The 15,588-nt window shown below is 36.9% G+C and overlaps 1 protein-coding gene across 7 annotated transcripts in view; it reads left to right on the top strand.

Annotated features, from left to right (window-relative positions):
* Positions 1–14,796, top strand: part of PKP4 (plakophilin 4) — a 144,405-nt gene extending 129,609 nt beyond the window's left edge. For all 7 annotated transcript variants that reach the window (XM_087920169.1, XM_087920168.1, XM_087920166.1 and 4 more), the window contains 7 exons: positions 1,408–1,558; positions 5,689–5,884; positions 9,136–9,220; positions 9,352–9,469; positions 10,782–10,913; positions 11,223–11,296; positions 13,531–14,796. In XM_087920169.1, coding sequence (XP_087776295.1) covers positions 1,408–1,558; positions 5,689–5,884; positions 9,136–9,220; positions 9,352–9,469; positions 10,782–10,913; positions 11,223–11,296; positions 13,531–13,779 — 1,005 coding nt within the window. In that variant the 3' untranslated portion in view covers positions 13,780–14,796. The remainder of the gene's footprint in view (positions 1–1,407; positions 1,559–5,688; positions 5,885–9,135; positions 9,221–9,351; positions 9,470–10,781; positions 10,914–11,222; positions 11,297–13,530) is intronic.
* The last annotated feature ends 792 nt before the right edge of the window (positions 14,797–15,588 follow it).

Here is a 15,588-nt window from a genome sequence, read left to right as displayed (position 1 = left end):
TATAAATAACTGGGGCAGATAACTTTAAAAAGCATAAGTAATACTAGAATTTATAAGACATTACAAGAATGTAAATCTATTACTAGATTATATTACGTCTAATACTTGCTAAAGGCCTGCAAAGGGTTGTTGGGATAAAATGAACCTTTTGCAGGGCTTCAGCAAGTATTAGACTTAATATAAGATAGTAAAGCTTTACATTTTTGTAATATCTTTAAAATTCTAGTGTTACTTAGGGTTTGGGTTGTTGGTTTTTTTAGTTATCTTCCCTAGTTATTTGTAGCAATTATGGCCCAACCAATTACAACCAAGAAATGGCAGAGTAAAATTTATGTGCATATTTAAAAGGAAAAGAGAAAAGGTAAGGAGGAAATGAGGAGAGAGAAAATATATTGAATTATGGAAGCCTAGTTAAGGCTCAACATCACCTCGTGTGGAGGAGTTGTTTATGTTTAATCATACCATAGTTCTAATTCTGAAATAGGTTACATTCTTTGAAATCCTTACTTCCAGTCAATTATCAAGAGACTAAGGCAAACAGCCTCAGCTGCCCAGATATTTATGTTATATCCATGGGGAAATCTTATAGATTTTCATTTTTTAAAAAGGCAATTCAGCAATACATGTCCCACAGTTTCAAATTCTCCCTCACTTCAAGGACAAAGCTACAACTGTTCCCTCCTATTTTTTCTAATATGTTACAGCATATAACAAGAACAAAAAAGATATTTTTAAAAAAAGAGTATTATAAATAGCATTCTGTTAAGAATACTGGATGGCCTTGTCTGAACACAGTTTTATAACAGTGTAGTATAATTTATCATACTTTTTAGATTATATTGTAAAATTTAATAAATCTAGCATTTTTCTAGAAAAACAATTTAATTCAACTAATTAATGTTGCTGAAATACAGCTAGGTTTCCAGCAAAAAGTAAGAAAAAGTGAAAGACAATACTGAATACTTCAAATTCTGTTCTGCAGAGCTCATCAATGTTACTTTACAAAGTATTTTGTCACTCCAAGAGACTTTTTAAATATCTACTTTGGAAGATACTTATAAATAAATAACATACTGCTATGTTAAATTGCTTCAGCAGCTTGACTTTCCAAACATTTTGTCTTTATTCTATAAGTGTCACTGCATCTTTAATGGCTATTGAAACAATGATCACATAATTTAGTATTTTAATTCATTTTATATCTCTATGACTCATAAGAAAAAGCCTTCTGATGCTCAATCAGTGCCAAACCCACACTTAATTTAATGGGAACTGGATACAGAATTCCCATTTATAGTTAGAATAAACTTGTTTGAAAAGATATAAAAATGTACGTTTTGAAAAGTAATTTCGATGGATTCATAAATAAGAAAAGGCTTGTAAGTTACTTTTATTTTTATGCAACAGTTTGCAGCTTATATTCGAGCTGCTGTCAGGAAAGAGAAAGGACTTCCAATTCTCGTGGAATTGCTAAGAATGGACAATGATAGAGTTGTTTCTTCCGTGGCAACAGCCCTAAGAAATATGGCATTAGATGTGCGTAACAAGGAACTTATTGGTGAGTATTGAAAGATACGATCCAAACTACAAGAAACTTTGAAGACATGTTTTTAAAAAATCATTTTAGAATTCTATTATCCATTCCGTGCCATTCCACTGTGAAAAACTGCCACCAAAGATACATTAATTTTGTTGAAATTTATATTTGCTGAACTTGATTGGATTTTTTTCTCATTTCAATATAACCATAATCTTAAAGATGTTTTTACATCTAATGGTGGGGTCTGACAGCTTCTAATGGTGCTTTCTCTTTGGAGATTTATAGTTGTTGTTTTTTTAAATAATTTTAAAACCTTTTTTTTTTAACTTTTATGTTTCTCTCAAAATGACAGTGTGGATAGGTAAGACCCATTTCTTACCATTGAGCCTCTCTTCCCTTCTTCCTCTGGATTTCTTTTTCTAAATGAAGGGAGAATGTTTACTAATATGGTTATTCATATAATCTCGATAATTGGTTTGAGTTCCTGAAAAGTCTATGATTAGGAGTTGATTTGGTATTTTTCAAAATCAGACCAGATGAATTAGCTTGAAATACAGCTTGCCAGCCAAGAAATAATTCCTTCTTGTAGGTCAGAAAGTATAACAGGTTATACTTTCAGATCTAAACCCAAGTTTTTTATGAAGTTTAAATCAAGTAGAAGGAAATCAGAATAGCATTCTGGCTGCAGTGCTTCCAATACCCTGTGCCTGTTTGGTAATGGCAGTGGACATAACATTCCCTCAAATACTCCCAATAAGTGGAGAGATTGCAAAACTAATTATTAAAAATATTAGAAACTATTAAATTCATTAAAAAGTTGTGCAAGGAAGCATTTAAAAATTTGTGCTAGGAAAATACCAAGGAAAATAGGGAAGTTTAAACATACTAAGAGCAGGTATGCCCCCTGAGAAAGCGATTCATACGTAGGGCAAAAGCTTATAATATGGCTCTGTACATAATAATGCAATTTGGTATTTTGTTTAGGTGAAAGAATAAGGAAACCAATGGATTTGATCAATTAGTGAAATTATTCCAGGGTGATACATCTGAGATAAGGAGAATGTGCTAATATTTTGTTAGCCATGTTCTAGCTTCTTCAGACATGCTTAATGTCTTGATGAAATGTATGAATTCAAACAGGCTTCAACATTTTCTGCAAAATGTAAGAATCATTCAGCAGATAAATCATGGACAGGGTAACTTGAAGAATCATTTATGCTGCATCTGTTTTATCATCTGACAGGCCTCATAGCAGCTCGTAAATATTGAGAGAAGTGCTGAAAAAAGGATGAGATACATACTCAGTTCACATTTCAATGAGGCACAAGCTGAAAATCTAAGAGAGCCACAGAAATTGCCATCAACTGGAGGGGAGAGCCCATCCCCTCCTGTAAGGAGACAATATAAATGTTTAAATGTGTCTCATTTTATACTTTTTACTTAAATACTGGAAGTTGGCTGCAGTTACTATAGCAGAGAATTAATGTTTTTCACATCGATATACTATTGAAACACTTGTCATGTCCTTTCTTTGAACGAAATGATGCACTATAGGGCAACAGTGTTTGAACCGAGGGACCTCAAATGGACTAACTTACCAAGTGTGCCCAAAATACGGGACCAATGACTCCTGAGAGAATGAAATTTGGGAGAGTTGTGGCTGCTTCAGACTGCTGCAGTCACATGATGGTCATTTTGAACATTCCATGACAGTTTCCCAGCCAGTCTTGTAATCCCTTGCTTCTTTCCCATCCAGCAATGAGAAATTGACTCGTCATGTGGCTCTTAAACAAGCAACAACTGTATATGGCACAAACAAAGGCCTGGATATTTATGCTTTATGTGCCCCTTCTCTGACACACAAACATGCACCTGTAACTATCCCATTTTGTTCAAGAATTTAAGGTACATACAGGTAGTCTTTAACTTACAACCACAATTGAGCCCAAAATTCAAATGAGAAATTTGTTAAGTGAGTTTTGCCTCATTTGACAACTTTTCTTGCCACAGTTCTTAAGTGTATCTCTGCAGTTGTTAAATTAGTGACATGGCTGTAAAGTGAATCTGGCTTCCCCATTGACTTGGCTTGTCAGAAGGTCACAAAAGGTGACATGACCCCGGTACACTGCAACCGTCATAAATATGAACCAGTTACCAAGCATCTGAATGTAAATCACATGACCGTGGAGATGCTGTGATGATCATAAGTGTGAAAAATGGTCATAAGTCACTTTTTTCAGTGCCATTGTAACTTTGAACTGTCACTAAGCGATCTGTTGTAAATCGAGGACTACCTGCATATAGTTCATTCTGTATTTCTTCGCAACAACCCTATGAGTTATGATGGGCAGAAATGGTCACCTAGTGAGCTGCTGTGACTGCAGATGAACTAGAAACAGGACCTCTCTGATGCCAGTCAGATGCATTAGCCAATTTATTTTAGTCCTTGCCTGTTTCATTTTTCAACTGCTCTTACAATGAAAATGAGTATAGACTGCTCCCCTCCTTTGGTCACTGGAGATCAGGTAGACCAGTGGTTCTCCACCTTTTTGCCGCCACAGAACCCTTTTAAATACCTTTTGCGGCCATGGACCATGGCCACGGACACCCCCCGCCCCAAGACCTAACTCAAGATTTCAATCATAACATTTCTCAAAGCCTTCGCAGATCCCTGTGATCAGTGGCCCCCAACCTTTTGAGCACCAGTGACCGACCGGTTCTGTGGGAAAAGGTTTTTCCACAAACTGGAGGAGGCGTGGTTTTGAATGTTGCAGATGGGGCTTTGCTTGTTTGCGCTTTGCTTGATGGCGTGCCACAGACCAGGGGTTGGGGACCCCTGCCTGTGATGACATTGCGCACACACACACACACACACACACACACACACACGGGTCCACGGACTACAGAACTGAGGTAGACTAATCCTGTTCTAACCCTCAGGAAGTTATGTGATCCTATTTTTAAACTAATTCTGACAGCCTCCTCCAACTCATGAAGCAGTGAGAAAAATCAATTCCACATGCATTACACACTTCCCTGGAATGATGAAAAAATATTGTTCCTTCAGTACTGTCAGTGAAGAAGCCAACACTGCTCCTTTTCCAGTAGAATTCCTTGATTCAGTAGCAATCTGCCCATGGTCATTCTGTTTCTTTGTTTAAGTAATGAAATATCTAGAAAAGGATGACCCAAACACGGCATGGGGTGTCTAGTTAAATCTAAGTTAATTATTATTTATATCCAGATATACATTTCATGTTTATAAGAAGTAGCTAATTAAAAGCCCCTAAATTGTTATCAGCCCAAAGCTTGAGGTCATTGCCTTTCTTTATCATGCGTTGTCCATCGTTTTCTTTCTAAGAGATCCACAGGTACTATTTGTAACAGTTGAAACGTGACGTAAACAGGATCTGTGCCCTATTCAATTGTTCGTGAAATGAAATCTTTCAAAGTCTGAATAACTGGCTTTTCTCTTCTATACACATTTATTGCTTCCATACTCACTAGAGCCAAGATTAGGTCATAACATTGATCTTGTTTTGTTGTCTGTGTATTCCAAGTTATGCTTGGGGGTGGGTGGGGGGAAGAGAGTGCAGCCTGATGAAAGGTCTGCTGTATTTCAAGAAATCACATTGAAAGCTGTGCAATTAATTCAACTGTGTCTTTTTATCTTTAAAAATGGCTCAGCTAAAACAAGGTTATCTAAAATAAGTAAACAGATTTGTGTATGTTTGTGTACTTTGGCTTCTTGCCAGAATCATTTTAATCACATTTCTCCTAATCCAGTAAAAGAGTCTAATACTTTTTTTTAAATTGGAAAACTGATGTTGCAACACCTACTTTTCCCCCTCTAAACCAGTGTTTTTCAACCTCAGCAACTTTTAAGATGGATGGACTTCAATTCTCCAAATTCCCTAAGCCGTAAGGGAGAATTCTGGGAGTTGAAGTCCCCCCCTCTAAAAATGGCTGAGGTTGGGAAACACTGCTCTAAAGAGTTGCATAGACGATTTATTGTTTATGAAATTGGTTTTCCTCTATTAAATAGAACCTCTTTCCCTTGTTTTGAATGTGTGTATTTCTCGGTATCATCATTCTTTATGATGTTGAACGTATATACTGTGGCATAATTCATAGCCTTTTTTTCCCAGGTAAATATGCTATGCGGGACTTGGTAAATCGCCTTCCGGGAGGCAGTGGGCCCAACATTCTCTCTGATGAAACAGTAGCAGCCATCTGCTGTGCTTTGCACGAAGTCACCAGTAAAAACATGGAAAATGCCAAAGCCTTGGCTGATACGGGAGGGATAGAAAAATTGGTAAACATAACCAAAGGAAGAGGGGACAGGTCAGTACCGGATGTTTGAATTTCTCCAATAAAAATCTTTGTCAGCTTCAGAGAACAGAAATGTATCATATTAGGAAATGGCTGTTGATTTGGGAAACTGTTTATTTCCGCACTGTCAGCTTATTAAATTCACTTGACTAGCTTTATATTTTTATATTTGTTTAGGAGGAAACTTAGCGTCTCTTCTGTTTTTATTTTCATAAGGTCCAGAAAGTGCCTTCCACTCTCCTTGTTATAGAGCATTTATTTGTAAGCATTTTTCCTGCTTCAGAATTTTAAAAAATTATGTAAATGCCACTGATACGTTTGCCTGATCATTAGAAGGTGGCTTATGTTGCAAAGCATGAAAAAACTGCTGGGAATGTCTGCTGTGACATTGGAAAAAAGAGAGTGAAATGAAGCATTAAATTGTGTCGGAAATCTTGCTGTCTCTCTTGCTTTGCTCTCAGTGTCACTTAGTGATGATTTTTTTAATTAGATAAAATATGCAATTCTTTTGCATGGATTAGGACATTGGGTCACTTGTACCAAAGGAATTCTTGCTCTCTACTTCTATGCCATGAAAAATTGTTCCTGGGCTTGTGGGATTCTCCTGAAATGGCATGAGGTTTGTCAAAAATAATTTTTACATAAGCATTTGCCAATCAAAGCCAGGGGCCCTAATTTGGCACATTTTTTGTATGCAATTTTGTTGCCCCTTGCTAATCAATAATGACAGCCTATGCAATCTTGATTATTTAGAAGTGTGAGGATATTTTTTAGCCATTATATTTGTCAAAGTGCATAAAAGTACATTTCAGTTGAATTATCAAATTCCTAAAGTAAACACTGGTTTGATCATGTAACACTGATCCTTCAGGTACCGCATTAGTTATCTGCTTGCTTCCGGTTATTACCTGTAAAGCTTTATATGCATAGATATAGATTTATCTTCAGAGCTGCCTACTTCAGACAGAATCTACCAATTTTATCTGATTAACCTTTAAGGAGATGTCTGGGGCTCTCCTTCTCATCAGGTTACAGGGAATGGTGTGAAAGTAGGTGTTTTTTCACAGTCATTGGTGTCTCTTTTGACTCCAGTACTCAGAATAATTAAATCTTGGCCTGCCTCTTTAATAAGTATTTGGAGATCATAAGATTTGTGCCTGAGATTGTTTTTTAAGTTGGATTATATAATTTTTTAAAAAGATTTTATTCTTATTACTAGGGCTTTGAATTATGTTACTATCATAGTCACTTTTAGTAGTTCAGATTCTTGGGGCCAGAGCAGAATACTGTGTGAATGGAAGGAAGGAAGGAAGGAAAGAAGGAAGGATATGAGGAAAATGTAAATAAATCAATGGCACTGTGTTCATGTTCCAATCGCATAAGGAAAATCAAACCAAAAAGGTACAACAAAATAAAAGAGGATAAGGAAAGTAAAATTCAAGGAAAGAAAAGTCATGTTTAAGATCGTCACTGATAGGGACCCTGATTTCCATAAACAATTAGACCAGTGTTTGTTAAACTTTGAATATGAATCCCAAAGAAACATTTGAAAAGTGCATGGATCTCCAAGTTAAAAGAATAACCCCTGCCTACATGTTCATACATAATACCATTTTTCACTGAATGATAATTATAGTTGCATTGGCAGGGAGAGGTAGGGATTGAAGTGTTGTGTTGTGCCCCGCCAGCTGGCTGATGGTGAATGCAGGGAGATGACAGTGGTCCTTTTGTGGCCCGCTTGAGGGTCACAGACACTAATTTGAGAATTGTTGCCTTCAGCTTATATGGAAGGAGCTGTTCAGAACTCACATCCTGTCAGCCAAACCCGCATCTTTAACTGGGCTTGTAAATGGATTGGTAACTAAGGCACTTTTAAATGAAGTGTGATACATTCAAGCTCGCTTCTTCTAATGAAAGCCCAGCCCTGCTGTTTTTATTTGGAATGGCTACATACTCAAACCATTCATGGGAATCTCCACATTAAAAAAAACAAAAAACCTCTCATCCAGAAATACCCAAATTTAAATAACACTGCATTTTGCGTTTTGTGGACTTGAACGCAATAAACACACATATAAAAACACAAATGTTAAGCCTAAATGTAAAGCCTAGCAAAAGGGTAACTTTAACTAAAAAGCATTTAATAGAAAATATTCATAGGCAAGGAAATTAAACAAGGCCCGGCATCATCCAACAGAGAAGTGTAAATATAGAAAAGAATCTCATATCCCTTTGGTAACTTGGAGTCCCTCATCCTGATCAAGCATTCTCCAGATTATGCTGGCTAGCATATAGTATCTTTCCTCATTAGGTCTATAAAGAGGTTCATTTCTTACAGGTGATTTAATGAATATTTGTCTTCCTCTCTTAATCATTTAGATTAATTCTTCCTAGGTACTTTAACCATGCCATAGCCATTCCGTAAATAAAGAACACATCTGGATAGATAGGAACAGCACACCTGTCCATGCCAGTCTAACTCCCTACACCAGGTGGCTTTGAAATAAACATCACAGTATGTTGGCATAATTGGCTCAAGGTTTTGCAATACAGTGTGAAACACACATATCATGCTATCCAAAAAGGATCAGCATATGAAATAAGTTCTCTATTAACCTATCAATTATTTACAGCCTTTATGCACTTTAATCTCTTAAAAATGAAAAGCTGTGCACATAGGAAAAGGGGTGTACTGGGTTGACTTCTCATTTTTCCCCATGTGTATAATCAATGTCCTTTGGTATCTGTGTGTAATAACCTGTTTGTTTTATCAGGAGATAGGATAGGATCTTTATTGTCACTTGAAATGTACTCTAATCAGCATACATTAAAATGAAATTTTGTTGCATTCAGCTCTCAAAAGATAACCATTATGCATATACCCACATACACACACACATATATGACATAGAAAAACATCACAATTTAGTTTGAATGTATACATATACATGGCAAAAAAGACCCCTTTCCAATTTATCCAGTTATTTATTTGTTGCCGATAGTTACTTTGATCATAACATACTGATTTTCTTTCAAATGAATTATGGTTCATGTAAAGCAGAAATTAATTTTCAATCAAGGAATGTTGCTAGCAGAACCCTGTTAGGTTAATAGGAGCTTTCAGAATTAGATTTTGGAGTTGCAAGGGAGAAATTATTGCCTTCCCATTGTGTTAAAGGACACTGTTTTACCTAATGGTAACTTAGCACTGAATGCCACCCATTGTGAAGTGTGGCCATGTCTGATACATCTTTTCTTCTTAGATCATCACTAAAGGTTGTCAAGGCAGCAGCCCAGGTGCTCAACACATTATGGCAATATCGTGATCTCCGTAGCATTTATAAAAAGGTAATATATCAAATTGCTCTTCTCACAAAGATCATATTCATTAAGATTCAATACCACAATGAAGTCTAAACAATACTCTTAATTAAATGGAATGTATTTATTGTGTGACCTTCTTTTTCCTTTTTCCACAGGATGGCTGGAATCAAAATCATTTTATTACCCCTGTGTCAACACTTGAGCGTGACAGATTCAAGTCACATCCCTCCTTGTCTACAGCAAATCAGCAGATGTCACCTATTATTCAGTCTGGTCAGTCAATCAACTTTCTTGCATGTGCCAAACTTGATATTCATTAACCAAACGGGTTCTGCACACATCTTCTGAAACCTTAGAAAATTGTTCTGTCAGCCTCTCTTCTCCTATACAGTTGAAGCTATCTTTCCTGACTTGATTTTGATATGAAAAACCAAGTAAGGATAGACTATAAACTTTTAATCAAATTCTCTCCAAGATGACTTATAAAGCAATCTAACACAATCAAAAAGAGTTAAACCCGAACAATATTCGTACTGGAACTCTTGGATCAGAAAGAGAGTACAAATTTAGCATTTGAATGGCCCTTGGTTCAATTTCTTATCTCTATGTATGTGACAGGAACAAACTCTCGAATGAAACCCTCTCAGTTATCCACCCATCAGTGTAAACAATATTAAGCTCAACAGCCTAGAGATCTAGCTACTATTAATCAAGTTTTCATTTTATTAGAAGCAAGAGAGGAACTAGTTTTTCCTTTATCTGTATGCAAAGTCCTGTCCCCAAGGACAACAACAACTTCCTCCAATCAGAGAGGCAACATATAGTTTTAGCCCCCATACCCACCTACTTGCATTCCTGAATATTGTGCCCCTGCATTCTACAGCTATAACCATTCGCTGCAACCTCCAGGTAGGACTTCTTTGTCCAATCCTCACAGGTATGTTATCCCACTGGATAAGGGATGGCCAAGAAGAGGACGAAAAGAGATATACAGGAAGGCTTCAGCTAACCAGAAATCATGGACATATCAGACAGGGCTGGATTTTTGAAGTCCTGCAAACCCGAGAAATTCCAGGGTCCAAGCATATTGATCTGTTCAGCTTCTTGCCAGCTGCCAAGATGTAGCTATGTGACTTCCAAAAGATGCTGCAATACACATGTGGTATTAGATACACTAGACCGGAGGTGAAAGAGTGGCAGAAATAAGTGTTACTTGACGCTTATCGTTGTCTGGTATTCAGATATACCTTTTATATTTATTTATTTATTTCCCACTGAAATAGGAAGTTCTTTTCTGTAACTTTCACAGGCACATTCTACCAACAAACTGCTCGAGTTGGGGTTTGAAGTTAAGATTTGAACTGCGTCATCATATTTCTAATCTTAACAGATTACTTGCTGCACTGAGTCTGCAAAGTTTCTCTTCCAGAAGATCACAATTAATATTGTCAGATAAACACTTGTTGCCCACTTTTTGTCACTAGTCAAATAATTAGTTATTATCAAGCGGCTGTATAGTTTCTGAACGGATCTGATCCTCTCTTCTTGTTTTGATCCCCCGTCTCTGCCTCCTCCTTTTCCTCAGTTGGCAGCACATCTTCCTCACCAGCACTCTTGGGAATTAGAGACCCTCATTCCGAATACGATAGGACCCAGACTTCTATGCAATATTATAACAGCCAAGGTGATGGGATTGCACATAAAGACATCTATACTGGTAAGAGCCCAGTAAAATGAAACTGAAGGCAGAAATGTAAATTATTCTCTCCGTTTAACTTCTTTATTTATGAAAGTTCAAGGGTCGGGATCGGGAAAGCATAGTGTAAGCAAGTTAAGGTTATATTTGCTAAGCAGCTATAAAATAGCTTCCAAAATAATGTACTGAATGCCAGTGGATCTTTTCTGATATCAAATCAGCTTACTTTTTATGTATTGATTGAAAAGGTTGTTTGTTCTTTCAATAAAGCATAAAATAATCAATTGGCATGACATTTGGTTTTGATACAATACTGCTATTTACCTACAGGGTCTAGTAAACCTTCGCCAATTTATATCAGTTCCTATTCCTCACCAGCAAGGGACCAAAATCGGCGCCTACAGGTAAGGTGTGGAAGCTTATTCTAAAGATGGTCAGTTTGTATCCCAGTGAGGGTGCTTTCTATGTTAATGGCGTTGCGGTAATCTAAGGACATTAAACAGGGCGTTATCCTGAGAAATCATGCAAAATTGTCCAATTTTATGAAAAAAAGATTTGTTCCCCAGAAATATCCACGAGCACAGGAATATAAATGTATTTCCTCGTCCCTCCAAGAAAAGCTCTGGCCAACATGATAGGGCAGTAGATGAAACAAGGTCCTAAACATCTCTATATCTTAAGAAATGTGTCTGATAAGTAAAAGCAAAATGACATTCCAAATAATACTTAGACAAATAAAAACCAAGGAGCCATGGGTATACCAAAATGGAATGTGGAACATGAAAGGAGTATGAAAGAGCCATGGTGGCCCCGTGGTTAGAGTGCAGTACTGAAGGCTACTTCTGATGACTCCCGGCTGCTAGCAGTTCAGCAATTCGATTCCCGTTGACTCAACCTTCCATCCTTCTGAGGTCAATAAAATGAGGATACAGATTGTTGGGGACAATATGCTGATTCTGTAAACCACTTAGGGAGGGCTGTAAAGCACTGTGAAGCGGTATATACATCTTAAGTCAGGGGTGTCAAACTCAAGGCCCATGGGGCCAGCCTGGAAATAGCAAAGAGCAGGCCCGTGGTGCCTCTGGCAGCCAAACTGGGGCTGTGCTCTGCCTCCCCGCCACATCACCCTATTTTTGGCTTGGACAGGGTCCTGCAGCAGGATGCGGGAGGCATCCATCCCATCTTCCCCTGCCTGTCCCCCCAGCCAGTCCATGGAGAAGTACAATGCTTATCCGGCCCTCAAAGAAATCCAGTTTGACATTCCTGGTCTAAGTGCTATTGCTATCTTCACTGAAAGTATATATGCAATATTTGCACATCAGGTGGCATATGCATGCACAATAATTTTTCCTACAGAGGCATAATTAATCACATCCTGAGAATGTGCCACTAGGAAAAGAAAAATTATAAAATCAATTGCACGACAAGATTTGCAATTAGCCAAGAATGAAAAATGTCATAGAACTAAATCCTCAATACAGAAAAATGCCTTTAGCAGGAGGTTGATTAGATGCTAGTGTATGAGCTTACTAGTGGAACAGCTGAAGAAACAATATGGCACTTTGATTTTCTATCTATATTCATAGTAATAAACTTTTTTCGAATGCAGGGCACAATTCTTACGATTTTGAATTTCCAGAAATTGTGAGAAAGTACAAACTAATAATAAAAAAGCAGCTCTTCTCCGGGGGTAATCAAAGATGGAAATTTGTAGATAGGTGAATGATTTATCTAAAGAGGACAGTAGTTTGTGTATGGTGATCAAACAAAATTTGTGCAAGAGAGAAAATAATGCATTTGCAGCATTCTAGCTAGTTTTAAATGAATAGGCAATGGGACAAGTATTGAATGGAGACTGCAACTTTGTCATGAAGAAAAGATTGAAAAAAGTGTAAGAGACTAGTTAGCATAGCACTTGTGAGAGAAGCACCGAGGCACTTCTGGGTTGAAAGGGTTAACTCTTGACATCACCATTGTCCAGGGGACTCCTGGTTGGGGGCTCCTTTCATATTCCTGGCAGAAGCTGGAGTGAAGGGCAGGAGCTCAACGGCAGCACCCGGGTCTCGAACATGGGCTTGCTAACCTCCAGCCACACCCTAACCACGTGAGCCACCATGTTCCTCAGAAGAGTAGTTTAAGTATGTTTCATTAAATAACAAAGAAAGTGTCTGATTGAGATGGGCTGCAGTCAGTTTCCTAAGAATAAGTATCTCCTGTTGGTTATCTCTCTCCTCATTTGGGAGGACAAAAAATGAAAGTACTGTTATTTAAAGATTGAACCATGCATAATCACCATAATCTTCATACTTGATTAAGAAACTGTCTCTTGACTCCACAGATGCTCGGGCTCAAATACCAAATCAAAAGTATTATTTTAAATGCACACTGTACTTGTAAACTAACTCATTATACTGCAAATTATACAGGCTCATTGTTGGCGTTCTTGAAAGTGGATCTAAAAAAGGCTAATAAAAATAAACTGCAAGATTTGATAAATATTATTTCTCACTGTAGAAATGTCATCACAGAACTCTTATATGACTAATTTACTGCTACTTCTCTATGCATGGAAATCTGTTGTATAGTTCTAAGAAAATGAATAATGTTGCTTGTTCTTTTGATTTTATTTTCCAAATAGCATCAGAACTTGTACTACAGTCAAGATGATTCCAACAGAAAGCATTACGATGCATATAGGTTATATTTGCAATCCCCACATAGTTACGAAGACCCATATTTTGATGATCGGGTTCACTTCCCAGCTTCTACGGATTACGCAACACAGTATGGACTGAAATCAACCACAAACTATGTCGATTTCTATTCTACCAGACGACCTTCTTACAGAACAGAACAATATCCAGGGTCCCCTGACTCCTGGGTGTAGCATTCATAAATCATACAGTTTCTTTCTAACTTTGCTTGAGAAGAAGTTGAGTAAAGGTTTCATTGTTTTGAGGGAGAAGTGTGAAAGTGAATTACAAAGAAGGAAAGAAGGATGAGTTTTAATAATCAGGATGACGGGAGAGAAATTGGAAAGAGAGGAGATTTGCTCTGTTTAGATTTTAGATCTCATTACTTGTAGTTCCTCTAGTTCGGTGAAGGTGTGGGCAACGTGATGAAAGGTTGGAGAACTGAGGGAAATGGATTTGGGAAATGTGTAGATCAGATCAAATTACAGATGATTTTTTTTTTAAATGTGAATAGAAGTCTTATTCTCATAGTTGTACAGAAAAAGCCCAGATGCCATTTTGTTTTTTCACTATTACTAAATGTCAAGATTGTATGCTATCATGTCTTGTAAATTTCTTTTTAGTTGTTGTAAATATGGAAATGCCACATTGGTTAGAGGTGCCATCATTTTAATGCCATGTGTCATTTTAAAACTGATTTCAAATATTGACAATTTAGCCAGAGAAAGAAAGAACACATATGGAATTGATTATTATAAATAAATATCATTTGGTTTTTAAAACAAATAGTGTACTTTTGAAGCACAAACTTCGGTCAAATATATCTGCACCTTTCTCGTTCTTTGCCTCTTCCCCAGAATACTTCACTGCCATTTTAATGCCTATGGGGAAAAAATAAATATGGACATCTCAGCCATGAAAAGTAGTTCCCTTTTCATTCTTCTTTATTTTTCATGTTTCCTGTTAAAGATCAAAACGGTTGTAAATGCTCACTGTGAGTTGTAAAAATGGATTTAAATATATGCATATGCAAAATTTTTGGCAATTTTTTTCTGTTGTCCAGAATTTATTTCTTATTTGCCGAAACATGAAATTATGTACTTTTTGCTCATCTTTTTTTATTTCCCAGCATCCATTTTTTTTGCTGATCATAGTTGATTATGTTTCTGTTCAAAAATACATGATACAGAATAAAGGTTTTTTTCTTCTTTTTTTCTCTTTTATTTCCTTAGTGCTTCCAATTGGCTCATATAACTCTTCCTACATTTTTTCCCTTTCATTAATGAGCAAATCTTATCATTATTTCTTTTAGCCTCATTAGGTCTCAGTGTTTAGACCCAATTCCAATTAATTAGAATTTATTTGTTGCATATCTGCATCTGGTTGTGATTGTGTCATTGCTCCTACTCAGTAAGTAGAACTTATTACAGTCTTCATAAGCAAGGTGAAGCTATAGATGGAAGAACAAGCAGAAACAAAAATGTAATTCTGAGCTGAAGATTGATACATACCTGGAGATTGAGCTTATATACTAAAGGTTCACAATGCTTAAGATGCCAATCATATAAGTCAAGGTAAGTGCCATCTGGATCGTTGACCATATCCCCATCTTCACTGTTTTATCAAGCACCTTGAATTCACTAACGGGTATTTCTCTTTGACAAAGAGTTCTAGTGAAATATAGTTTGCTGTAGAATCATTTGCTTTGAAGGTTAGTAATATCAGAGAATGATTACATGATGCTCTTTATAGTGATGTTTAAAGGAAATGTTCTGGCTTTCTACAGATCAAAAACAACCCAAGCAATGACAAGGCCACTGTTCCATTTTATATCTGATCACAAGTAGCATTTGAAATCTTACTCTTCATCAATTTGTCCCAGGGATCTGAAGACATCCCATCTCCACTTCTGAGAAAACTGGAAATCAATGAGGGGTAACAAGGTGTAAGGAACCTGTGGTGGTTATAACAACATTTAGAAAATAGTGATGGGAAAGGCAACT

This window comes from Pseudonaja textilis, chromosome 1 (assembly GCF_049901715.1).
Source record: "Pseudonaja textilis isolate UNSWEBS1 chromosome 1, rPseTex1.2, whole genome shotgun sequence".
NCBI classification, from domain to species: Eukaryota; Metazoa; Chordata; class Lepidosauria; order Squamata; family Elapidae; genus Pseudonaja; species Pseudonaja textilis.
The sequence above is the reverse complement of the archived record's forward strand: the minus strand, read 5'-3'. Positions and strand labels throughout refer to the sequence as shown.